The 26940-nt window shown below is 38.5% G+C and overlaps 1 protein-coding gene across 2 annotated transcripts in view; it reads left to right on the top strand.

The window, feature by feature from the left end:
- Positions 1-26940, top strand: part of RNF17 (ring finger protein 17) — a 140249-nt gene that overhangs the window by 31905 nt on the left and 81404 nt on the right. For both annotated transcript variants that reach the window (XM_036252513.1, XM_036252512.1), the window contains exons 10-15: positions 7728-8035; positions 10350-10508; positions 16400-16589; positions 17367-17535; positions 19624-19814; positions 20710-20851. In XM_036252513.1, coding sequence (XP_036108406.1) covers positions 7728-8035; positions 10350-10508; positions 16400-16589; positions 17367-17535; positions 19624-19814; positions 20710-20851 — 1159 coding nt within the window. The remainder of the gene's footprint in view (positions 1-7727; positions 8036-10349; positions 10509-16399; positions 16590-17366; positions 17536-19623; positions 19815-20709; positions 20852-26940) is intronic.

Below are 26940 nucleotides of genomic sequence, written 5' to 3'. Positions count from 1 at the left end.
TTTGGATCCCTTTTATTTTTTCTTCCTGTCTGATTGCTGTGGTTAAGACTTCCAGTACTATGTTAAATAAGGGTGGTGAAAGTGGGCATCCTTGTCTTGTTCCTGTTCTTAAGGGAAATGCTTTTAATTTTTGCCCATTGAGTATGATGTTGGCTGTAGGTCTTTCATTTATGGCTTTTATTATGTCGAGATATGATCCCTCTGTTCCCACACTGCTGAGCGTTTTTATCAGAAATGGGTGCTGGATTTTGTCAGATGCTTATTCAGCATCTATTGATATGATCATATGATTTTTATCTCTCATTTTGTTTATGTGGTGTATCACATTTATTGATTTGCGAATATTGTACCATCCTTGTATCCCTGGGATGAATCCCACTTGGTCAAGGTGAATAATTTTTTTGATGTATTTCTGGGTTTGATTTGCTAGTAATTTGTTCAGGATTTTGGCATCTATGTTCATCAGGGATATTGGTCTATAATTTTCTTTCTTTGGAGTGTCTTTTTCTGGTTTTTGAATTAGAATTATGCTGGCCTCATAGAACAAGTTTGAAAATCTTCCTTCTTGAATTTTTTGAAATAGTTTGAGGAGAATGAGTATTAGTTCTTCTTTGAATGTTCAGTAAAATTCCCCCATGAAGAAGTCCAGACCTGGGCTTTTGTTTGCTGGGAGAGTCTTGTTTACATCTTCAATTTCTTTTGTTGTTATTGGTCTGTTCAAGTTTTCTCTCTCTTCCCAGTTCAGTTTTGGGAGACTATGTTTCTAGAAATTTGTCCATTTCACTTAGATTGTCAAATCTGTTGCCCTATAATTGTTCATAATATTTGTTAACAATCCTTTGTATTTCTGTGGTGTCAGTTATTATTTCTCCTCTTTCATTTCTGATTTTGTGTATTTGGGTTCTCTCTCCTTGTTTCTTGGTGAGTTTAGCTAATGATCCATCAATCCTGTTTATCTTTTCAAAGAACCAGCTCTTTGTTTCATTGATCCTTTGAATTGTCTTTTTGGTCTCCATGTCATTTATTTCTGCTCTGATCTTTACTATTTCCTTCCTTCTACTTGCTCTGGGGTTTTCTTTTTGTTTGCTTTCTAGTTCTTTAAGTCGTGAGGTTATATAGTCTGTTAGAAATTTTTCTTGTTTCTTGAGGTGGGCCTGTAGTGCTATGAACTTCCCTCTCAGAACTGCTTTTGCTGCATCCCATAGATTTTGTTTTGTTGTGTGTTCATTTTCATTGGTTTCCAGGAAGTTTGTAATTTCTTCCTTCATGTCAATGGTAACCCATTCATTGTTCAATAACATGCTATTTAGTCTCCATGTGTTGAAATGTCTTTGCATGTTCTTGTTGCAGTTTATTTCTAGTTTCATACCATTGCGATCTGGAAGATGCTTGATACGATTTCAATCTTCTTGAACTTGTAGAGACTTAGTTTGTGCCCTGTTGTGGTCTGTCTTTGAGAATGTCCCATGTACACTTGAGAAGAATGTGAATTCTGAAGTTTTGGAGTGTAATTCTTTGTAGATATCTATTACATCAGTTTGATCTAGTGCTTCATTTAGAGTTTATGTTTCCTTGTGAAATTTTTGTCTAGAAGATCTATACAGTGATGTCAGCAGGGTGTTGAAGTCTCCTGCTATGATTGTATTGCTGTCGATTTCTCTTTTGAAGTCCTCCAAAAGACTTTTAATATATGTTGGTGCTCCTAAATTGGGTGCATATATATTTACCAAGATTATATCTTCCTGTTCGATAGATCCTTTGAATATTATGTAGTGGCCTTCTTTGTCCCTAGTTATGGTCTTCATTTTGAAATCTACTTGATCAGATATGAGTATTGCTACCCCAGCATTTTTTTTGCTTTCCGTTTGCTTGAAAGATTTTTTTCCATCCCTGCACTTTCAACCTATGTGAGTCTTCTGTTGTGAGGTGTGTTTCTTATAAACAACATATATGTGAGTCATGCTTTCTTATCCAGTCATCTACTCTGTGTCTTTTTATTGGAGCATTCAAACCATTCACATTTAAGGTTATAATTGATATGTATTTGTTTATTGCCATTTTTGTTTACTGTCATTCTATTTTTCTTCCTATTTCTTCTACTAATTACAGCAGTTTTTTTTGTTTTTGTTTTTTTTTTAGCATATCTTGTTTGTTTGGTGTTAATATATTCCCTTAGCCTTTTTTTTTTTTTTGGTCTGGAAGGCTCTTTACTTGACCTTCTATTTTGAATGATAGCCTTGATGGATAGAGTCATCTTGGATTCAGATCCTTGTTTTTCATGACCTTGATTGCTTCATGCCACTCCCTTCTGTCCTGTAGTGTTTCTCTTGAGAAGTCAACTGAGAGCCTTATGGGGTTTTCTGTGTAGGTAACCTGTTGCTTATCTCTTGCTGCCTCTAGGATTCTCTCTTTGTCTTTAATTTTTGGCATTTTAATTACTATGTGTCTTGGTGTGGGCCTGTTTGTGTTCTTCTTACTTGGGGCTCTCTGTGCTTCTTGAACTTGAATGTCTTCTTTCTTCACCAAGTTAGGAAAGTTTTCTGTTACTATTTCTTTAAATATATTCTCTAACCCTTGCCCATTTTCTTCTTCTTTGGGGACTCCTATGATGCAAATGTTGTAACATTTCCAGTTGTCCCACAGTTCTCCTAAGCTATCTTTTTGTTTTTTAATTATATTATTCTTTTGGTTTTCTGATTGATTTTTTTATACCCTGTCTTCTAATTCACTCATCCGGTCCTCAGCTTCCTCTACTCTGCTGGTTAGTCCTTTCAATGTGTTCTTAATTTCTGCATTCTTCATTTCCACTTGGTTGGTTTTCAATGTTCTATATCTTTACTCATGGTGCTGATATCCTTACTCATGCTGTTGAGCTTCCTCAAGATCATGGCTCTGAACTCTACCTCTGATAATTTGCTTAGCCGCATTTCATTTATCTCTTGTTTGATAGAGTTCTCTTGTTCTTTCATTGGGATTCGTTTCTTTGTTTCATCATTTTGGCTATCTCAGTGGGTTTTGGAGCCTGCCAAATTTTCCCTGTGTGTGTTGGTGTTCTGCTGTTTGTGGCTCCCTCTACTGGGTTTGGATGAGCCTGAGTGGGCCCATGTTAAACACCACTGTCAAGTCTTACTTTCCTGGGTAGATTTGCAAGCCCAGGAAAGGTTCAGTTATCCTCTAGCTTTTTCCTGGTGGCTAGTAGTCTCAGTTACTCAGTGCCTTGGAATGTAGCCCTGGTTCTGCATAAGAGGATTTCCAGAGGGTGGGATAGATGCTGGTTGTTAATGAGTCTCAATTTGCATTTCTTTGCCACACTAGGAAAGGCTGAATCTCCAGAGTGGGGATGGGGACTTCTGCTTTTCCCCACAGCTCTGGGAAGGAGCACAGTGGCCACCGTCCTTTGTGGCTGCAACTCAGCAAAAACTCTGAGTGCCCTCCAAATTCCGGGTGTCCCCACAGAGTTTCAGCCCAGTCTGCCCTCCCTCTGCCGTAGCCCCCAGGTGAATGGCTGTGGCTATTTTTAGCGCTCTGTCCCAGCTCTCTGCACTGTGGAGCGGGCTTGGTCTTTATTCCCCAAGGTTTCTGCTCATAGCTAAGACTGCTGCTGTCTGTGGGCTCCCAGCCTGCCACCCTCTCTCACCTCCGCAGATCCTACCAGTTTCCCTGGTTTTATGGTCCTGTCCTGCTGCTTTTCTGTTGCTTCTTTCCGAGGATTTGCCTTTATTTTAGTTGTAATTCCCATTTGGTCCTGGGAGATTGTCTGTGTAGCTTCTATTCTCTCTGCCTCCATTTTCACATCCTCTAAGCCTATGTTGTGTGCTTCTTGGTTTGAACAGGTTTTTCTGATGCCCCCACACCCTGCAGGTCCCGCAGGTAGCTGGATTGTACAGTCCCTTTGGGGACCCGACTCTATGCCTATGTTATGGGCTGCTGGGTCACACAGGCCTCTCTGGTGCTTCAGCACTCCTCAGGTCCCGTGGGTAACTGGATCGCACAGTCGCTGGTGGGTCACACGGGCCTCTCTGGTGTGTCAGCACCCCATAGGTCCCATGGGTAACTAGATTGCACAGTCTTTGCTGGGTTTCACGGGCCTCTCTGGTGCAACACCCCACAGGTTCCATGGGTAACTGGATCGCCCAGTCCCTGCTGTGTCGCACAGGCCTCTCTGGTGCCCCTGCACCCTGCACTTCCTGCGGGCAGGCAACTGGATAGCACCAGTCTCTTTGGGGCTCCAGCTTCCCAGTGCACTTGTGAGCTACTGGACCACACAGGCCTCTGTGGAGCCCCAGGTCCAGCTGCTGGAGGCTGGGGAGTGCTCCTGCCCCATGAGGCTCAACTCCTGCTCAGTTTTTGCTGTAGTTTTGGGGATGGGTCTCAGCTGCTGGTCTGTGCTTCTGTTGCCTGGGGATGGATGTCTGCTTCCCAGCCTCTGTTGCTGGTGGTATATCTTGACTCTGATCGGGCTGCTACTGTGGGTGCTGGGCTCCCATCTGTCTGCGGCTTCCCACGACTGGCACCTTGGGAACTCCACTACTGTGCACAGGTCTGTGTTGACAGAGTGTCCACTGGTCCGATGGTGCCAGGTGTGCTTGTGGGCTCAGGTTGCTGGGCTGTAGCCGCTCCCACTGCCTCCTCCCAGGGAAGACCTGGGATCTTCCAAAATAATGGGACCTACCCACAGCACAGTGAAAAGTGCCCTGAAGGGCCACTTACCATGGTAGCCTGCTGCTCCGTCCACAGCATAGGGACCTCCGCGTCTCTGCACTGCTTGGTTTGGTCATCCACCTTCACGTCCACTCACAGTCTCTCACACGCTCACTCTCTCACACACTCACCCTCCCTCCGGTCCTGTCCACTGCCATCTTCTAGGTTACATTTTTAAATGTTAACTCTGTGGTCATTTAGAGGATTATTTGGAAGAGTGAGACAAGGCCAAAGGATCCATTGGGCTGTCTTATCAGTAGCCTCAGAAATTGATGAGAAACCAAAAGTAGGTAATAACACTGGAGAGTAACAGATATGACACATGCTAAGTAGGGAAAATTGATAAAATTTTGTAATTGAGTGTGAACATTGAGGAAAAGGAAAGAAGCATTCTGGATAATTTACAGGTCTGGCTTTGGTGATTAAATTGATGGTGCTACCAAGACTTGGGAATACAGGAAAAAAGTTGGGAGGTGGAAAGAGAGTAGATATGGTGAGTTACTCCTGTTTATCAGGTATCAGAAAAATGTTGATCGAGTTACTATTGTTTATCAGGGAGAAGTGTTGACTATGTGTGCTGAAACTTTAGATGAGGTCTTGGACTTGATTCTGGGTTTAGGAGTAGTCAGAATATAGATGATTTATAAACCCCAAAAGAAAATAAGTTAATTCACTTGTAGGTGGTTTGTCTCTAGGAAAATTACCCCCCAAGGAGAATTACATTTATTACCATAGGGAACTAAGCAGAGTTCAGCCCATGGTCTTGTAAGCTCAGAAACAGATGTGAGCCAATCCACACTAAGCCAGAAGAACTCAGAGACGTCAAGTTCACAAAACTCTTTTAGAGTCAGAATGCCAGTTTATCAACTTAATGGGCAGAGACCAGAATATTTAATGTTGACACTCTTTTCCAGTATCCAGATAGACACAAAAAGCCAAATTGTCAGAAGTTGCTTTGTTTGCAATCTTGTTTGGAATAAAGGGAATAAGATTTATTAAACGGCCTAATAGCACTAGGCCTAGATAGCCTACTGCATTCCTTGCCATAAAAGGGAAGCGCTTCCCAGAGGACTTTGGTTTGAGTCATTTTCCCCCAAAATGGAGCCCTGCCCCATATTTGCCTCTGTGAATTTACTTTTGTGCTTCCATAGATAATCATTTTTTCCATCAGTATATTCTTTTAGATATTTTCATAACTCGAGTATGGATACTATCAAGTATTTTTAATATCAAAAGCTATTCTGTCTTGAAGAGTCTGTGTTGATTTTGTCTTGATTTTAAATTTAACTCAATGGTCTTTTAAATTATTTCCTAGTTTTTAGGGAAGTTTCACTATAAAACCTGCATCTACTGATTACAGGTGGTAATTAAACAATGGATTTACCCAGCAAAAGTAGATATTGAAGTAGGTCAAGAACATTACTCTGGAAAAAGATGACATTTTAGGACATGGAAAGGGTAACCTGCCGTAAAACTAAACAAAACTGAAAAGGAGCAGGCAGAGGCTGAAAGACAAATAGGAGAGAATGGTGTTCTAGAAGTCATAGGAGAGGTATATGAGACTGGAGTTGGTTGACTGTTGAATGTCTTAGTAAGGTCAGATAAAGTTTTTATAAAAAGAAATGTTTGGATTGCAGAGCTGTGCACATATATGCGTCCTCAGAAGGTGTTTGGACCTGTATTCCACATGCACTAATTTTACGTGGGTTAAGTGCACACCCTTTGTTGAAAGAGACAGATAAGATGTGTCATTACTGAATCCGTCTGGCTTTGTTGGTTCTTATTTCTTAAATGCTGATCTGTGGTGAAGCTAAATCCATCTTGGGTTAACTACAATACAAGCTTTTGAGACCCAATCTCATCTCTCTGACAGAATTTCTGTATTTGTAGATTTGGTGGCCTAAATCTGTGTGGCTAAATGAAGAAGATAGAAAAATAGGGAGTAAATGGAATAAAAAAATCAGCTGTGAGTTAGTGAATAGTCATATTCAAAGTCTTGCCTAAGGATTCAGACTAATGGTGATTTCTAGCCAAGGTAGAGGTTTCTAACAATTTGCTTAGGATCGGCCCCTTCACTGTTTCCTACACTTTATTTTTAAGCCAGTGAATTAAAAGAAGAAATCATCTTAACATAATTTTTTTTTTTTATCCTCACTGAGGACACTTTTGCATTTATCTTCAGATAGAGCGGGAGGGAGAGAGAGAGGAACATGGATGTGAGAGAGACATCAAGTGGTTGCCACCCACATGACCCCAACCAGGGCCGGGGACAGACTGCAACTGAGGTCCGTGCCCTTAGTGGGAACCAAACCCGGGACTCTCCTGTCTGTGGGCTGATGCTCTAACCACTGAACCAAACCGTGCCCTTAACATAATTTAAAATCAAATGCCTAAGCCAAATAATGACTTATTTTGAAAACCTATCCCAGCTGGTGTGGCTCAGTGGTTGAGTGTCGACCCATGCACCAAGAGGTCACAGGTTTGATTCCCAGTCAGGGCACATACCCAGGTTGTGGGCCTGATCCCCAGTGGGGCGCCTGCAGGAGACAGCCAGTTGATATTCTCTCTCATTGATGGTTCTATCTCCCTCTCCCTTCCTCTCTTTAACATCAATAAAGAAAGAAAAAATTTAAAGAAAAGAAAATCCATATCCACTGTTCTTTTAGGACCAGATCCTTGTGGTGTGACTGTCAAGAGGTTTACACCTCTTATTGCCCTTTTATAACCCTTGGGCTGGGAATGGGCTATAGGTGTTTTTTGGGGGAGGGTAATAGAAATGTTCTAAAATTAGATTGTGGTGATGGTTGCACAACTTGGTGACTTTAGTAAAAATCGGTGGATTTTAATATGTGTGAATTATAAATCAAGAAAGCTGTTTAAAAAGTACCCTGGGCACCTGCGTAACTTTACCCCTTTGTGTGTGTTGCAAGTATTAACTGTCCTATGGAAAGGAAATGGCTTGAGAGTGGACATAGAGACTTTATGAAGTGATCTAAAGTAGCTGTGTACCTCTCTGTTTTCAACAGATGTGATCCTCAAGAAAATGAAATTGGCCAGAATGTTCAAAAGAAATATAATCACGAAAAGGAATTTTCTTGTCGTGATACATTCCTATTGCCAGCAAAGAAAAAGGTTGACACGTCTGTCCTGACTGATGAAGCCCGGACACCTCCTTTGCAACCAGAAACGGATGATGTGCATTTGGAAGCAAAAAACTTCCAGCCGCAGAAAGAGGTTGTTGCAACAACATCCCCTAAAACCATTGCTGCTCTACCCCAGATGGGATCTAGCCCTGATGTAATCATTGAAGAAATTATTGAAGAAAACCTGGAAAGTGAGTGACAATAGAAAAGCAAGGAAACAACATATCATGTCTGTAATTAGAAACAAAATTAGCACGTTCTGTTTCTGTACTTCACAGAAAGGAACTGCTATTAGCTTACACTATTCCCCTACTGTCATGTTTTTTAAAGTTAGGATAATTTTTATTTTTAAAACAATCTTACAGGTAAACTCTGAGATGTAAATTTGATATTTGATTTAAATAGGATATTTGACTTTTCAGGGTTCCACACATAAACCTTGTATATAAAAAAATGAAAATATGAGATTTGTAGCAGCAATCTCATGAGTTTGTCCTTAAATTTAAAAACTGTTTCTCTTAAATCTTTGAGATATAATCTATTATAAAATGAACTATCATAAATATAATAGCATCTCTTTTGTAACATTTAAATGTATCATAATGCTTTGATTAGATTTCCAGTGGTGGTGTTTTCTCCACTAACATGAGAATGAGATACTACTTTGTGTAGTTACACTACCAGTCTTCTTGAGGACCATTTTTAAGACTCACTTGGTTCTCTACCTCGCCCCCTTCCCACATATACACGCATCTTTTTCACTGGTTGTCTCTCCAGAATGACACTGCATACAGAAAAAGGACATGCTGTTTTCTTATTTCTACAATATTCACATTATCTACTGATGCAAGGAGTCTTGCTTTTCTAGTATTTTGCAAATTCAAGTACAGATTTTTAAATAATAGTGTGCCATCAACTTAAAGAAATTAGTACAATTGCCTTTATTTCCTATTTTGATGAAGCAGGCCTCACAGATGATCTTATGGAGACACCTAGCTATCCAAACAAGCCTCTTCAGAAAAAATCTTCTGCTCCTTTTGGATCAAAAGCAGGTACTTTAACAACTCTGAACTTGATGTTGTAGCATTTACTTTATGTATAGTTACTCTTTTGTAGCATGAGGCAGTGAGAAAAATGAATTTTACTGATAACTAAAACTTCTTCTTTTTCAATGTTAAAAGTTTCAGTTGTTATTGGCAAAAATGTTTCTGGAATTTTTACTACTACTCTCAGCTATCTTCCAGTTACACATATCCCTTTACCCCATCCTCAGTATAGGTATATTTTATGATCTGTATTCGATAATTAAAATGATCCATTCACTTAGTTTTTATACTTTATTGTCTCCAATTCCAGTCCTCCTAGTCTTTGTTTTTTTAAACATTTTTACTAGAAATAACATCTACAGTGTTCAAAAATTAAATGTATGTATTAAAATACCATGTGAAACTTTTCCCCCAACCTATTCCATTCTTTTTGTCCCTCCCTTCCAGAGTTTCCTTATGCATATACAAGTAGATATACATATATTATTGTTCTAACTCTTTTGTTTTTTATACAAAACAGCATACCTATTAATACTTACAAGAAAGGAACAGGATAGTGTTCTTAACATTACACTCCAGAGATCTTTTCAGATCATTAGCAACATTTTACTTAATTATTGTTATATACAAGAAATTCCTCACTGTCTTTTACTCTGCCCCAACCCTGCCTCTGTCAAAACACACACATCTTCCTCTAAATCAGTGGTTCTCAACCTTCCTAATGCTGTGACCCTTTAATACAATACAGTTCCTCATGTTGTGGTGACCCCCAACCATAAAATTATTTTTGTTGCTACTTCATATCTGTAATTTTGCTACTGTTAGGAATCGCCATCGGAAATATGTGTTTTCTGATGGTCCTAGGCGATCCCTGTGAAAGGGTCATTCAACCCCCAAAGGGGTCGTGACCCACAGGTTGAGAACCGCTGCCCTAAATTTTGCTCAGTATGTTGACTTTGCCCAGACATTTTTTCATGCCTGTCTTACCTGATAAGATTTTGGATTCAGAGTGGCTATTAGCTAATTACTGGTTCTTTGGGTATAGTATAGATTAAAAAGGATTTGAGGGGCTGTAGTAGAAACCTAATTGTTATTGATGGGGTTCTGAGATCCAAATATGTTCACAAATAAACTCTAAAGTTTTGTTGTAATACTAGGGAGTTAAAGCATACAGCTGACATTAAAATCTACCTACCATGTCAACTGCAATTCTACTTATTTAACATTTTTGCAAGTAAAATGAAATATTTGTAGTTCAGGTAGTTAATTCTTTGTCAAAGGTGTGATTTATTTGTTTTAGCAGTATAGTTACTATTTTGGGTTTGGAATCATGTGTGACCTAAGTGTTATAGAGTTTGCAGTGCAACAAAACACTTATTCTTTTAGAGGAGCATTCAGTTTTTGTGAATTTTTTTCCTAACTTATGGTTTATTAATATAGTTTAAATGTTCTTATCCAGGGTTTCCGGAGCTAGTTTTTGTAAGTCATGTAATACATCCTTGCCACTTCTACATTCGGAAGTATTCACAAATAAATGAAGCAACAGTATTGGAAAAGATGGTGAATCAGTTTTGCAATAAGAGTTTACACCTTGATCCTTCAGACATTTTGGAACTAGGTAATGAAATATTACTCCAAGTTAAAATGTCAAGTTTATGTAAATATTGTAATATTTGGTCAACACATATATAACTTATTATAATACAGATTTGTACTCCATAAAAGTTTTGTAATTATTTTTTAAAAATCTTTATTGTTGAATGTAGAATGTATTACAGATGTTCCACATTTTTCCCCCATTGACTCCCTCCTCCCCACTCCCGCCCCCCTCCCACCTTTTCCCACACTATTGTCTGTGTCCATTGGTTATGCATATAAGTTCTTTGGTTTATTCCCCCCCACCACCCCTTTCCCTTTGAGGGTTGTCAGTCTAACAATGAATTTGTACTTCTTAATCTCTTCACCTTTTTCACCCATTTCCCCAACCCCCCTCCCATCTGGCAACCAACAAAATGTTCTCTATATCTATGAGAATATTTCTGTTCTGCCTGTTCATTTTGTTTGTAGGTTCCATTGTTGATAGATATGTATTCATTGCCATTTTGTTTGTTCATATATTTTATCTTTTTCTTCAAAAAGACCCTTCATCATTTCATATAATAACGGTTTGGTGGTGATGAACTCCCTTAACTTTTTCTTGTCTGGGAAAGTCTTCATATGGCCATCGATTCTAAATGACAGCTTTGCAGGATAGAGTAATCTTGGTTGTAGGTTCTTGCTTTTCATCACTCTGAATATTTCTTGCCACTCCCTTCTGGCCTGCAAAGTTTCTTTTGAGAAGTCAGCTGACAGCCTTATGGGAACTCCCTTGTAGGTAACTAGCTGCCTTTCTCTTGCTGCTTTTAAGATTCTCTCTTTGTCTTGAATCTTTTGCATTTTGATGATGATGTGTCTTGGTGTGGGCCTCTTGGGGTTCATCTTGTTTGGGACTTTTTGTGCTTCCTGGACTTGTATGTCTGTTTCCTTCACCAAGTTAGGAAAGTTTTCTGCCATTATTGTTTCAAACAGGATTTCGATTTCTTGTTCTCGCTCTTCTCCTTCTGGAAACCCCCAAGATGCAAATGTTGGCACACTTGAAGTTGTCCCAGAGACACCTTACAGTATCCTCATTTTTTTGGATTCTTTTTTCTTTTTGCTGTTCTGATTGGACGTTTTTTCTTTCTTATGTTCCAAATCGATGGTTTGCTTCTTGGATTTAGGTACTCTATTATTGAAGCTGTGTAAATTATTCTTTATTTCAGTTAATGCCTCCTTCAATTCTGACTGTGTATCCATAATTTCTGACTGGTCCTTTTTTATGCTCTTTAGGCCCTCACTAAGTTCACTGAAGTTCTCACTGAGTTCATTGAGCATCCTTATAAGCAGTATTTTGAACTCAGCATCTGTTAGGTTGCTTATCTCCATTTCACTTAGTTCTTTTCTTGGGGTTTTGTTCCGTTCTTTAATTTGGGACCTGTTTCTTTGTCTCCTCATTTTGGCTGCCTCCCTGTGTTTGTTTCAGTGTATTACTTAACGAGCAGTATGGGGCTAGCTGAGACCATATGCTGCTCGTTTGAAAGAATTTAGGAAAAACCTGAAGCAGGATCCAAGACCGGCCAATCCTAGCAAGTGGCAATAGCTTGGGTGGGCTTGAAAGTTGGATGGGGTGGGGCGGGGTCTCAGGGAGTCACCAGGGCGGGGCTACCAGTGTGAGCCAGGTTGCTGAAGTCCCAGATATGGTGGCTGTCTGCCGCCCCAGGGAAGGGCTCACCAAAGGAAAAAAGGCCTCTGACAGCACTGTTTGTCCCAGAGAAAACCCCCTTTCCAGCCCTCGCTCCAGTGCCAAACAGCTCAGTTCTTCCCTGTATGTCTCTGGTGCCCCTCGAGCTGCCTCCCCTCCAAGCTTAGAGGGAGAGAGTCCGATAAGTCCGTGCGTGGGCCCTTTAAGGAGCTGCCTGGGGCTCCAGCCACCTCAGCTTCCCTGAGCCTCGGTTCCTGCTGGTTTTTCCAGCCAGAAGTTATGGGGATTCTCTTCTTGGCACTGCAACTCTGAGTGGGGCACCTGGTGTGGGACGGGGACCCCTCAGTCCTCAGGAAGGACCTTCCCAGCCGAGGTGTCCTCCTGATTTTTATCCACCACACGCACCTCCGCCCCTCCTACCAGTCTGGATGTGGCTGCTGCTTTAATTCCATAGTTGTAGGACTTCCATTCAGCTTGATTTCAGGTGGTTCTGGATGATGGTTGTTCTGTAGTTTAGTTGTAACTTTGATGTGGTTGTGGGAGAACGCGATACCTATGCCGCATTTACCTATGACGCCATCTTGACCGGAAGTCCCCAAAGTTTTGTAATTATTTAACATAAGTTAAATTTTATTTAGGCAAGTTAGCTAAATATTAAAATTGACTGCTGAGTTAGATATACACAGAGGCTCCATTATGGAGCAAGATAAATTTTGTTTGAATGACAAAACCCAGGGCAGGGGAGTTAGGTAGTTTGCTCTCTTGTCTCCAGGGGAAAATGTTTCCCTAAGATGATTTCTAGTAGTGTGACGCACGTGAATGTTGAGGATGTCATTGAACAGTTGAGATGTAGGAGGACAGCAGCATCCATTTCCTAGGGCCTCATGGAGGGTAGTTGGGAAACTTAGCCTATCCTAATTCTCAGGGTGTATGCAATTTGCTATAATTGAGCTTTCATTATAAATATTTTCCTTATAATCCCTGTTGACTAAATTTGATTATACTCTGTAATAAGATGAAGCTATGATTGTTTGACTTACTAATAGAGTGTTTTTCTCATTCAGTTAATAGCAGTCAATGTCTATATGTAACTAATACAAAAAAGTAATTATCTAGGGCTGCCATCATTGACCCAATACCCCATGGCTCGGTGATGGGTAGCCCTTCTGTTTGGATATCCCCACCGCCAAGCCCCTTTTCTGTATTTTTTATCCTCACCCGAGGGGCTTTTTTTTTTTTTTTTGCATTTATCTTCAGATAGAGCAGGAGGGAGAAAGAGAGGAAGAGAGAGAGAGAGAGAGAGAGAGAGAGACATTGATACGAGAGAGACACATCCACTGGTTGCCACCCACACAACCTCAATCAGGGCCAGGGACAAACTGCAACCAAGGTACGTGCCCTTAATGGGAACTGAACTTGGGACTCTCTGGTCTGCGGTCTGATGCTCTAACCGCTGAGCCAAACCGGCCAGGGCAAGCTCCTTTAAATAAACCCAATTTTTCTATATTCACCATCTGAGATTGTAATTAGCATGCCCTCACATTGTGAACCACTGACTTTCACCTTTCATTTTGGTGGCCTTTATGGGCATATCCAGAAGGGAAGCTTTCTCTTCTCTTCCACTTTCCCTCCCCACCCCCAGCACCCTTAGATACTTTTGATCTTGGGGTTCAACATGACCAAGTTCTTCCGGACCCCTGAGTGGCAGCGGGAATGCCAGATCATCAGACCTGATTTTCTACTAACGAGTGAGTCACTTCATTCTTGGGAAGAGGGCACTAAGGACCGAGGCTCTCAGTTCCCCACAGGGCCACCACTTTCAGTCAGACACTTAAAAGCCTCAAGGGCAGCTGCCGCTAGAAGTCTCCTGTGACAGGATAAACCAGGCTCAGAATGGGCAAGATTGCATTAGGTAGCCTGCTGGTCTCAAGCAAATGTTCGAGCAACTGAGGTATTTACACTATGCCCAAAACACTTGGTAGGATTTTATTTCGGGAACTGTGAGCCTTGGCATTGCCAATTCTGGCATTACACTGGTCGACTGGTCATTAGGGTTTCACTGGCAAATCCCAGTGCTGCGTTGGACCAGTCTCACTTGTGCTAGGGATTAAATATGGAAGACGCTCCTATTTTTCCCTAGCCACTAGGCATGGACTCAGTCCAATCTGAACCTTTACTAGTGATGGGATGCCTCCTAGAATTGGTTTCAGCACAAGGAAAGAAGCTGAAACACAAGGCCTGGGATGCCAGCTCTTGGTTTTTCCCTCTCACAAGGCACTCACTACTCTCCATGTCTGCCCCTTCCAAGAACTCACCTCTGGCCTGCCTTTTAAAGCAATACAGCATATCCACAATATAAATTAGACAATCAGGAGATCTGGCCTCAAAATGGCACTCTCAAATATAATACCATTCTTCAGTTGAATTTATACTGTTGCTGCCTAGCCAAATGGTCGAAGATTCCCTATATTCAGGCCTTCTCTGAACTCCACAGTCACCCTGAATTTTATTTCTCCTTCTGCATCCTCTGCCTTCACCCCTCAGCCTCCTTAACTCTCAGCTCATCTATGTAGTTTACAGAATATTAGAAACCTAAGATCATCATATACTTTTGACAAAAATTAATCATTTTTAAACAGAAAAAAATAACAAATTATGAGTATCTAAGAGGAGGGAAGTGTAGTATTAAACTTAATTTTTATGGCTTCAAATAATATTCCAAAATTTAGTACATTAACAAAAGAGCTCAACTTATATTCAGAAACTGTTCTAAGAAAGCCAAAAAGTCATCCTTTGTTTTAAGTTAAGAATAATTATTATTTCAAGGTAAGTATACATGATTTAAATACTCATTTATGTTTTGAGATACTAGTTATAAGGGGACAATGTGACAAGATACTTCAGATGGGTGTTCCCTTTTCCTACCAGTTCATTATGTAGAACAACAAATGACTTCAGGCTTTTTTTTCTTATCTGTTGCAAGAAAGAATGGTTTAATAGCATGTAGTTTAAAACTAAGAATATTGGTTGTGGTATATAAACATAAGAAAAGGGTCCACGAGAATCTGAAAGCCAAACAAATGTTTTGGTAGAACTTAAAAATTTTAAAGGCTGCCCTGATGTGCCTTTCAACTATCCTATTTTTATTAGCATACACAGAGGGGATTATACCACATCCCTCTGTATATGGTCAGTGATCAAGTTTTACCAAATTTCTCTGTAATGTGTAGCGTAGTTTTTAAGAGAATGGGCTCCAAGACTACCTGCATTCTCCTCCTCCCTCTTCTAAGTAGCCATGTGGCTTAGGCTAGCTTTTCAATCTCTCTTTGCCTGGTTTCCTTGTCTATGTGATGGAAGTACCATATCCACAAGTTTGTTGAGGGAGTAAGTGAATTCAAACAAAATACTGAGAACATTGTTGAGCTCACAGTAAGCATTCAAATTTAGGTCTCTTTCTTCCTTGCTCTTTTTTCCCCCTAGTTATTTGTAATTCATCTGACCCTTCTGCTGGTAGGTCCTTGGTTCATCGTTCCCTTCTCTGAACTTCACTGTGTATTAATTTAATTTTGGCATTTCACACTTGGCCTATCATTGTTTCTTTACTCTCACTCCCCCTAACCAAGAGAAGGTAATTGATTAGTTTTTTATGTTACCACAATATTTTACAGATTTTAGTATGTATATATCTGTAAATGCATATATGTGTGTACATGCATGAGGATAGTATAAGTATAATGTATTAGAGTCATTTATTTGCCTGTTTTTCTTTTTTTAAATTTTTAAAAATTTATTTAATTAATTAATATATTTATTTTTGTTACAGATGTTTCTCCTTTTTCCCCCTCTGATTCCTCCCTCCCCCTTCCTCCCCGCCCTGTCCCCAGCTTTGTTGTCCATGTCCATTGTTCATGCCTTTTTTCTTGAGTGTCTGATGGCAGTGTGCTCTCATTTATCTCTGTTATTGTTCATAAAACATAGGCTCTCAAAAACTGACCACTGAATATTCTTTGTTTTTATCTCTCCATTTAGCTCATAAGGTTCTGTGTAACAGAAACTGTCATACTATGCTACTTTCATCCTTCTCATAGTTCTTGACATAGTACTATATCAGTAGATAAATTGATTAAGACTTCTCAGTGGTGGAACTAATGTACATGTTTGTAAATTAGAGCTTGTTAGGTATTCTTTCTCCATAAACATTGATAATGATTTGTCTCCCTCTCATTTAGGTGCAACAATATTCATCAGCAGTATTGAAAATGGAATGTGGTGCCGAGGAATTATCACTGAATTAATTCCAATAGAAAATGAAAATATTAGAAAACATTGTAGTCCAACCAAATTCTCAGTCTGTCAAATTGCACTAATACAAATATTCATGGTGGATTTTGGAAATTCTGAAGTTCTAATTGTTGCAGGGTATGATATTTTATAATTATTGTGTGTTTCTGGCCTGCTGGGAAACATTTATGATTGGGGAAGGGATGAATACTAGAGAATAAAGGAAATTGGCAAAGTGTAGAAAAGAGTAATTTATATTTCTTCATTTCCAAGGCATATGCTTTTTATTTTCCTCTAATTTGTCTTACTAATTACAAATTAGTAAAGTATTATCATTTATCAATGCTATTAGATGGGTAGCTTGGAAAAGGAGATTTTTGATGTATCTAAACTTAAGTATTCTTCTTTGTTGCCTCAAAGCAGGGGAATGAGGCATAAAAATAGTTCCTTTAAAATAAAATGTGATAGTTAGCTGCAGGATAATTAAGTAAGAATTTTGATCAGATTTCTCTAATTTTACTAATGCATGTTAAAGTGGCATAGTGTCTAGCTCACTCTAGATATTAAAAAAATGTTTCCCTCAGTGTTCTAGGGAAACTAAAACAAATGTTTCTATATTAACTACAGCATGGTCACTAATTAAATAAATAGATTTAAACTAAGTTTAAACAGAATAGATACATGAAAGACAATTCAGATAAAGGCAGTTGAGATTTAATTCTATAGATAGAAACAGTGTCTGTACTTATAAAAGCTAGATTAAATCTATATTGTAAGGAAGTATGAATTAGAATATAACTTTCTAGAAGATTTAACGTAAGGAGACTATCCTTAGAAATGCATAACTTTTATGGGGGAAAGCAGGTTTGGATTTGAAGCATTATTTTTTTAAAATGTTGCTGGAATTCTTCCTAGAGTTGGTGATACCCATGTGAGATCAGAACACATTGCTGAGCAACATATAGTACTAACTGACTTATGTCTGGTTCTAAGGAAGTCTGAACCATATATTGAAGGGCTGCTGAAAGACTTCCAGCCATTAGCACAGCCATGTTCATTGAAGGATATTGTTCCACAGAATTCAGTAAGTGAAACTGAAATTATGCTTTCTTTTTTGGGGCCTAAATATTCCAGTTGTAGCTAGGTATTGCCAGTCAGTTTGCCCAGTGTAGGTTTAAGGCACCAGCTCTGGTAAATACATTTTGCGTAATAATCCAATGAAAAAGTAGATAAACTTCAGTTTCCACAAACTGGAAACGTTCTTAGTGGGAAATCGAGTTGAATAAGTATATATGAGTATGATGATAAGTGAAATACCAAAGTAAACCACTGAGTTTTAGAGTCAAATAAGTATGGAAAAATAAAATATGGTGTGGTTTGTGTTTCTGTACATTTCTTCACTGTTTCCGTGGCACTTTGTTCATTACTAACAACCCACATGGCATTCTGCTTTGTATTATTTATGAATATCTGGATATTCTCCAGCAACATTGCAAACTCATAGGAGATAGGGATTGGATGTAAGAATGTATGTCAAGCAGTTACATGATTATGAAATCTACAAAAGCAGGAGTCTGTGTCTTTGCTCATAATTGTGCTCCAGGCATGTAACAGATCACCTAACACATAGTAGATATTCAGCAGATATTTGAAAGAATGAATAAATGAATAACTAGAAGGAAAACATAAAAATATAACTTGTGTTTTCCTCAAAATGGTAAAATTGATTTTAAAAAATTCTTTCATTCTGAGTAGGCTTTACTTTCATATTCATAAAATCTTTAGAAAGATGGCCCTGGCTTATTTGGCTCAGTGGTTAAAGCGTCGGCCTGCGGACCATGGAGTCCCGGGTTCAATTCTGACCAAGAGCACGTACCTGGGTTGCAGTTCATCCCTGGCCCCAACCGGGGCCGTGCGGGTGGCAACCAGTCGATGTTTCTCTCTCCTCCTCCTCCTCCTCCTCCTCCTCCTCCTCCTCCTCCTCCTCCTCCTCCCACTATGTCTAAAGATAAATGTAAAAATATCCTCGGGGGAGGATTAAAAAAAATGTTTAGAAAGATGCTTTATTTTTGCCCTGGCCTGTTTGGCTCAGCGGTTAGAGCATTGGCCTGCGGACCAGAGAGTCCTGGGTTCAGTTCCCGCTAAGGGCACGTACCTTGGTTGCAGTTTGTCCCCAGCCCTGGTTGGGGTCATGTGGGTGGCAACCACTTGATGTGACCCTCTCACATCGATGTTTCTTTTCCCCTCCCCTCGCCTCCCCTGCTCTATCTGAAGATAAATGCAAAAAAGTCCTCTGGTGAGGATTAAAAATAAATAAAAATAAAAAAAGAAAGATGTTTTATTTTTTTGTTTTTAAGGAATGCATACTTTTTTTTGTTAATCCTCACCCCGGGATATTTTTCCTTTTCCTTTTTTTTTTAGAGACAGTGGAAGGGAGTAAGAAAAGGGGGGGGGGGTGAGAGAGGCACATCAATTGGTTGCCTCCTGCATGTGCCCCAACTGGGGTCAGGAAGTGAACCCAGGTATGTGCCCTTGACCAGGAATTGAACTTGAGACCCTTCATAGCACGGGCTGACACTTTAACCACTGAGCCATACCAGCCGGGTCAGGAATGTGTATTTGATTCTTTAAATTTACTTTCGGTTTGGTTCTTAAAATTTCAAAGATCAACTTAAAAAACCTCTTTCCTATAGGTGAATATTTTTCTTTTTTATTTAAATAGCATGTGCTTCCTGTATGGCTAGTAATGAAAAAACTAAGTTAACTGATGATGATTATAAATATCTTGATTGTATTACGTGGCTTTCATTATACTTCCAAAATTAGCTTTTGAATTTTCATCATTTCAGTGGAAAATTTATATCTAATACCTGTTTCATTTTGAAATATTTATAATCTTTATACTAATATTCAAAAGTGAAACTAAGTTTGAAAGTGCGATAGCTATGGAACCTTGAGACATTATTAATAAATCAAAATATGACCCACACTCTGTGCATCCCTAAGACTGTCCTTAGGTTTGTGGCCCCAGCTGCTACTTAGTATCCGTGGTGGGCTCAGTGCCTTTGCTCAGATTTACAGACATTAGTTAGTATAAAGCTAAATCCAGAGTATTGTAGCATTAGAACTAATTATAATTACTAAGTACACTGGAATTTAACTTTTTACACAGAATGAAGCTTGGGGAGAAGAAGCTAAAGTAGAATTTTTGAAAATGGTGAATAACAAGGCTGTTTTAATGAAAGTTTTTAGAGAAGAAGATGGTGTGCTTATTGTAGATCTGCAGAAACCACCAACAAATAAAATAAGCAGTGACATGCCTGTGTCTCTTAGAGATGCATTGGTTTTTATGGAACTGGCCAGGTAGGTAATTTATTAAACCTTAAATATTTTTTGAGATTATGACTATTGGAATAGTAGATTTTACCTTTAAAAACTATGGGCTCCAAAGTGAACCTCAATATACTCTGTAAGAGGTTAAAAATATTGCTGTCAGGTTTTCTAATTACAGTTATCTGTGAAAACTGCATTCAGATAATTAGATTTAAGGAACTAGAGGAAGTAAAGTACCTCAAAATAGAAACTATCTGTAGATACTGAACATTTTTAATATTCTTGATAAGTTCACAAACAACTGCACTAGGTTTTCCAGAATTGTAGTTTAACAGTTTCTGACTTAAAGATTCTAACAACTTGATATTTGATATATAAATTTAGAGAGGCAACTATAAATTTCTTTCTCCTTCCTCTCTGATGAACAGAGATAACTAAGGTACCACAGAGATAGTGGAAGATACTAACTTTCTGTCCTGAGCAATTACAGGAATCTGGAAGTGAACCAAGTAGGTTCCATTCTGGAAAAATAAAAGTAGAGTCTGGGATCTGGAAGGGGACAAGGAGCGTTCAGCTCTCTTCACCGACTGCTACCACAGAGTGGTTACCTGTTCAACCAAATGAGTAGAAACTTAGACTTTGAGTAGAACTTAACAGGTCCAGCTTGAAAATGCTTCAACACAAATTTGAAGGTTAATTATTGAGTTTTGATACTTGACATCTTCTTTAACCTGGTTTGATAATTGCAGACAATTCCAAGAAGTGTTAAAATTAAGAAATTTGAAAGGAAATACTTTTGGTAGATAGATAAATCAGTATGTGTACAAGTCCTTTCTTCAGATCAAGTCACTGAGAGAAGAGAGACTTCAAGAAAATGATTCCTTCTTAAGCTTTTAATTATGCTTTTAATTATTCTTTTAATTAGGTTTAGGTCACACTCACCAAGAAGTCATTCTGAAAAAAATATGATTTTACACTATCACCCACCTATTTTGCCTAAAGAAATGACAGATGTTTCAGTTATGGTCTGTCATATAAATAGTCCTACTGATTTCTATCTTCAGTTGGTAAGTATACAGTGTTCCGTTGAGACAAAATATGTTTGCAAATTTTAAGTAGAAATATGTAACAGAAATGAGTGCTTAGTATGAATTTTAGAGCAAACAAACCACTATGAACTGATGGGAAATGTAAGTTTCTTAGTGGCTGCAACTTTAAATAACAAATTCACATTACTCACAGTAAATGAAATGAAGGAGCTCTTCAACATGCAAATTAGTGAGATGTGGAGGGAAAGGACAGTGAAGGATGTATAATGTATAAATGTTGCTTGCTACTATCTGAAATCTACAGTTGACTCTTGAACAACATGGTATGCTGACCCTTGCCCCCCTTCCATGCAGTCGAAAATCTGCATATAACTTTTGACTCTCCCAAAATTTGACTACTAATAAATAACCTGATGTTAACCAGAAGCCTTACCGATGGCATAAACAAGCAATTAACATATTTTGTATGTTATATGTATTATATACTATATTCTTACAATAAAATAAGCTAGAGAAAATAAAATGTTATTAAGAAAGTCATAAGGAAGAGAAAATACATTCAACAGTATTTATTTTTTTAAATTCATGTATAAGTAGAGATACGCAGTTCAAAGCCATGTTGTTTAAGGGTCAACTGTAGAAATTAGGAAAGTACATAGAGCTGACAAATCAACATAAAATGATAAAACCTGTTTCTGATCATTTATACCTGAGAATTTATGAATTATTACTAGGTAGTTTTTGGAATATGAACACCAAAATAGATTCAGATTAAAAGCATTTCGTATTACATGTTGGATGTGTGACTGATGGGTTTAGGTAGCTACTAACAGTTTATTCTTACTGATCTCTTTGTTGAATTAAGTCATTCTAAGGGCCATATTGCTGTGTGTGAATAACTCATTAATCTTCACAACAATCCTATGAGAAAGATACCATTATCTTCCTTTAGATGTGGAGTGTAACCAGAGGGATGAAGCAACTTGCCTTAGGTCACACAGCTACAAAGAGTAGAGTCAGGATTGAACTGGGCAGTTCAGCTTCACTCAGACAGAGCCTGTCACCTCAAACACTGCACACTATACCGCCTCACCAGAGGAGTTGTGGAAATCGACCTACATGGCACTAAGTAGAACGTGCCCTTGACGGGAATCAAAACCACTACTATTTGGTCTGTAGGCTGACGCTCCAACCACTGAGCCAAACCAGCCAGGACTCAATATTATTTTTCTATTAGTTTCATGTATTCTGTTGATTTTTTTTAAGTGTCTTTAAATTGAAATAAAACATAAAACAAAATTTACCATTTTAACCTTCAAGTGTACAGCTCAGTGTCATTAAATATATTCCCCTTGTTGTGTAGCCATCACCACCATTCCTCTGCAGAACTTAATTTTCTCAAACAGAAGTTCCATTCCCATTAAACAGTAACTCCCCATTCTAGCTCCTCAGTGTCTGATAACTTGTTCTGCTTTCTCTCTCTGAACTTACCTATTCTAGGTACCTCTGAGTGGAAAACAAACACTAGTTTTCCTTTTGTGTACCTTATTTTACTTAGTATAATGTTTACATGTTGTAGAATGTATCAGAATTTCATTCCTTTCATGGCTGACCAATATTCATTGTATGTATACACCACATTTGTTTCTCCATCTGTTGATGAACGCTTGGCTTGTTTTAACATTTTGGCTATTTTTAATAATGCTATTGTGAACATGGGTGTACAAGTATCTGTTTGGGCCTCTGCTTTAGGTTTTTCTAGGCATATAATGAGGAGTCCAAATGCTGGATTACAATGTAATAATTCTGTTTTGACTTTTTTTCAATATTAATTGTTTTTAATCATCACCTGAGGATTTTTTCCCCATTTATCTTCAGATAGAGTGGGAGGGAGGGAGAGAGAGAAACATTGATGTGAGAGAGACACATTGACTGGTTGCCTCCCGCATGACCCCTACCAGGGCTGGGGACAAAACCGCAGTCAAGGCGTGCCCTTGATGGGAATCAAACCCACGACTATTTGGTCTGTAGGCTGATGCTCCAACCACTGAGCCAAACCAGCCAGGACTCAATATTATTTTTGTATTAGTTTTAGGTATACAGCATACTGGTTAGACAATCATGTACTTTACAAAATGGTCCTCCTATTATTTTCCAGTACCCACGTGGCACCATACATAGTTTATAGCCCCGTGTCTATTTTGTAACTACCAGTTTGCACTTAATCTTTTCACCTTTTTTAACCTGTCCCCATGCCCTGCTGCCCTCCAGCAACCATCAATCTGTTCTCTGTATCTATGAATCTGTTTGTTTTCATTTATATTGTTGTTTAGATTCCACCTGGAAGTGAAATCATACTGGTACTTGTCTTTCTCTGTCTTACTTCACTTAATTAACATAATACCCTCAAGGTCCATCCATGCTGTCACAAATGATAAAATTTCATTCTATTTTTATGGCCAAGTAATATTCCATTGTATATATGTACAGCAGCTTTTTTATCCACTCATCTATTGATGGGAACCTGGGTTGCTTCCATATCTTGGCTATTATAAATAATGCTGCAGTGAACATAGGGGTGCATATATTCTTTCAAATTAATGTTATGGGTTTCTTCAGATATAAACCCAGAAGTGGAAATGCAGGGTGATAAGGTAGTTCCATTTTTAATTTTTTGAAGAACCTCCATACTGTTTTCTACAGTGGCTGTACCCATCTGCATTCCCACCTATAATAGTGCAAAAGGGTTCCCTTTTCTCCACGTCCTTGCTAACACTTGTTTGTTGATTTATTGATTATAGAAATTCTGACATCTCATTGTGGTTTTAATTTGCATTTCTCTGATGATTAGTGATGTTGAGCATCTTTTCATGTGTCTGTTGACCATCTGTATGTCCTCTTCAGAGAGAAGTGTCTATTCAGGTTCTCTGCCCATTTAAAAAAAAATCCTCACCTAAAGGTACTTTTTCACTTATCTTCAGATAGAGTGTTGAGGGGGGGGGGGGAGACAGAGAGAGAGAGAGAGAGAGAGAGAGAGAGAGAAACATTGATGGGAGACAGACACATCAATTAGTTACCTCCCGAGCAAACCTGACCAGGGCCAGGGTCAGAACCATAATCAAGGTATGTGCCCTTGACTGGAATCAAAACAGCAACTCTTTGCTCCACGGGCAGATGCTCTAACCTCTGAGCCAAATTGGCAAGGGCTTAATGGTCGTTTCTTTTGCTGTGCAGAAGCTTTTTAGTTTGATTTAGTCCCACTTGTTAATTTTTTCTTTGTATCTGTTGCCTTAGGTGATGAATCAGCAAAAATTCTGCTGCATATAATGTCTGAAATATTGTTGCCTACATTTTCTTCTAGGATTTTTATGGATTCACGGGTCATATTTAAGTCTTTTATACATTTAGAATTTATTCTTGTGTATGGTGTAAGTTGATGGTAGAGTTTCATTTTTTTGCATGTAGCTGTCCAATTTTCCCAACACCATTTATTAAAGAGGCTGTCTTTACTCCATTGTATGCTCTCCCCCTTTGTCAAATATTAATTGAGCATATTGCCTTGGGTCCATTTCTGGGTTCTCTGTTCTGTTCCACTGGTCTATCTGCCTGTTCTTGTGCCAATAACAGGCTGTTTTGATTACAGTAGCATTGTAGTATAACCTGATACGTGGTATTGTGATCCCACCTACTTTGTTCTCCTTTTTCAATATTGCTGTGGCTATTCAGGCTCTTTTTTGGTTCCATATGAACTTTTGAAGTATTTGTTCTAGTTCTGTGAAATATGTTGTTGGTATTTTGATGGGAATTTTATTGAATCTATAGATTGCTTTGGGTAGTATGGACATTTAATGATGTTAATTCTTCCAATCCATTAACAAAGTATGTACTTCCACTTTTTTATATCTTCCTCTATTTCTTTTTTCAATGACCTGTAGTTTTCTGCAAATAGGTCTTTTATTTCTTTGGTTAAGCTTATTCCTAGGTATCTTAATTTTTTTGCCACAATGGTAAATGGGATTTTTTTAGTTTCTCTTTCTGTGAGTTCATCATTGATGTATAAGAATGCCGTCGATTTCTTGACGTTAATTTTGTATCCTGCTACTTTGCCAAATTCATTTATTAAGTCTAGTAGATTTTTTTTTCTTTTTTTCTTTTTTATCCTCACCCGAGGACATTTTTCTATTTTTTGTTCAGAGTGGGAGGGAGAGAGAGAAAAATTGATGTGAAAGGGACACATCAAGTGGCTGTTACCCTCGTGACCCAACTAGGGCCGGGGACAAACTGCAACCGAGGTACACGCCCTTAGCAGGAACCGAACCCAGGTCTCTCCGGACCACCAGTCTACGCTCTAACCGCTGAGTCAAACCAGCCAGACACGTCTAGTAGATTTTAGATGGAGTCTTTGGGGTTTTCATGGGTATAGTATCATGTCATCTGCGAATAATGACAGTTTCACTTCCTGCTTTTCAATTTGGATCCCTTTTATTTTTTCTTCCTGTCTGATTGCTGTGGCTAAGACTTCCAGTACTATGTTAAATAAGAATGGTGAAAGTGGGCATCCTTGTCTTGTTCCTGTTCTTAAGGGAAATGCTTTTAATTTTTGCCCATTGAGTATGATGTTGGCTGTAGGTCTTTCATATATGGCCTTTATTATGTTGAGATATGATCCCTCTATTCCCAGATTGCTGAGTGTTTTTATCAGAAATGGGTGCTGGATTTTGTCGAATGCTTTTTCAGCATCTATTGATATGATCATATGATTTTTATCTTTCATTTTGTTTATGTGGTGTATCACATTTATTGATTTGCAAATATTGTACCAGCCTTGCATCCCTGGGATGAATCCCACTTGGTCAAGGTGAATAATTTTTTTGATGTATTTCTGGGTTTGATTTGCTATTATTTTGTTCAGGATTTTGGCGTCTATGTTCATCACGGATATTGGTCTGTAGTTTACTTTCTTTGTAGTATCTTATTCTGGTATTGGAATTAGACTTATGCTGGCCTCATAAAACGAGTTTGGAAGTCTTCCTTCTTGAATTTTTTGAAATAGTTTGAGGAGAATGAGTATTAGTTCTTTGAATGTTCAGTAAAATTCCTCCATGAAACCATCTGGGCCTGGCCTTTTGTTTTCTAGAAGAGTCTTGATTATATCTTCAATTTCTTTTGTTATTGGTCTGTTCAAGTTTTCTATCTCTTCCCAGTTTAGTTTTGGGAGACTATGTGTTTCTAGAAATTTGTCCATTTCGCTTAGATTGTCAAATTTGTTGCCCTATAATTGTTCATAATATTTGTTAACAATGCTTTGTATTTCTGTGGTGTCAGTTATTATTTCTCCTCTTTCATTTCTGATTTTGTGTATTTGGGTTCTCTCTCTCTCTGTTTCTTGGTGAGTCTAGCTAAGGGTCCATCAGTCTTGTTTATCTTTTCAAAGAACTAGCTCTTTGTTTGATTGATCCTTTGAATTGTTTTTTTCGTCTCCATGTCATTTATTTCTGCTCTGATCTTTACTATTTCCTTCCTTCTACTTGCCCTGGGGTTTTCTTTTTGTTTGCTTTCTAGGTCTTTAAGTTGTAAGGTTTAGATAGTCTGTTAGAAATTTTTCTTGTTTCTTGAGGTGGGCCTGTAGTGCTATGAACTTCCCTCTCAGAACTGCTTTCGCTGCATCCCATAGATTTTGTGTTGTTGTGTGTTCATTTTCATTGGTTTCCAGGAAGTTTTTCATTTCTTCCTTGATCTCCTTGGTAAACCATTTATTGTTTAATAACATGCTATTTAGCTTCTATGTGTTGAAATGTCTTTGCATGTTCTTGTTGCAGTTGATTTCTAGTTTCATGCCATTGTGATGTGAGAAGATGCTTGATATGATTTCAGTCTTCTTGAACTTGTAGAGACTTAGTTCGTGTTCTAACATGTGGTCTGTCTTTGAGAATGTCCCATGTGCACTAGAGAAGAATGTGAATTTTGTAGTTTTGGGGTGTAATTCTCTGTAGATATCTATTAAATCCATTTGGTCTAGTGCTTCATTTAGAATCTCTGTTTCCTTGCTGATTTTTTGTCTAGAGGATCTATCCAGTGATGTCAGTGAGGTGTTGAAGTCCCCTACT

Source organism: Molossus molossus, unplaced genomic scaffold (genome assembly GCF_014108415.1).
Source record: "Molossus molossus isolate mMolMol1 unplaced genomic scaffold, mMolMol1.p scaffold_m16_p_10, whole genome shotgun sequence".
NCBI classification, from domain to species: Eukaryota; Metazoa; Chordata; class Mammalia; order Chiroptera; family Molossidae; genus Molossus; species Molossus molossus.
Note: the sequence above shows the minus strand (reverse complement) of the source record. Positions and strands in the feature narration are given on the sequence as shown.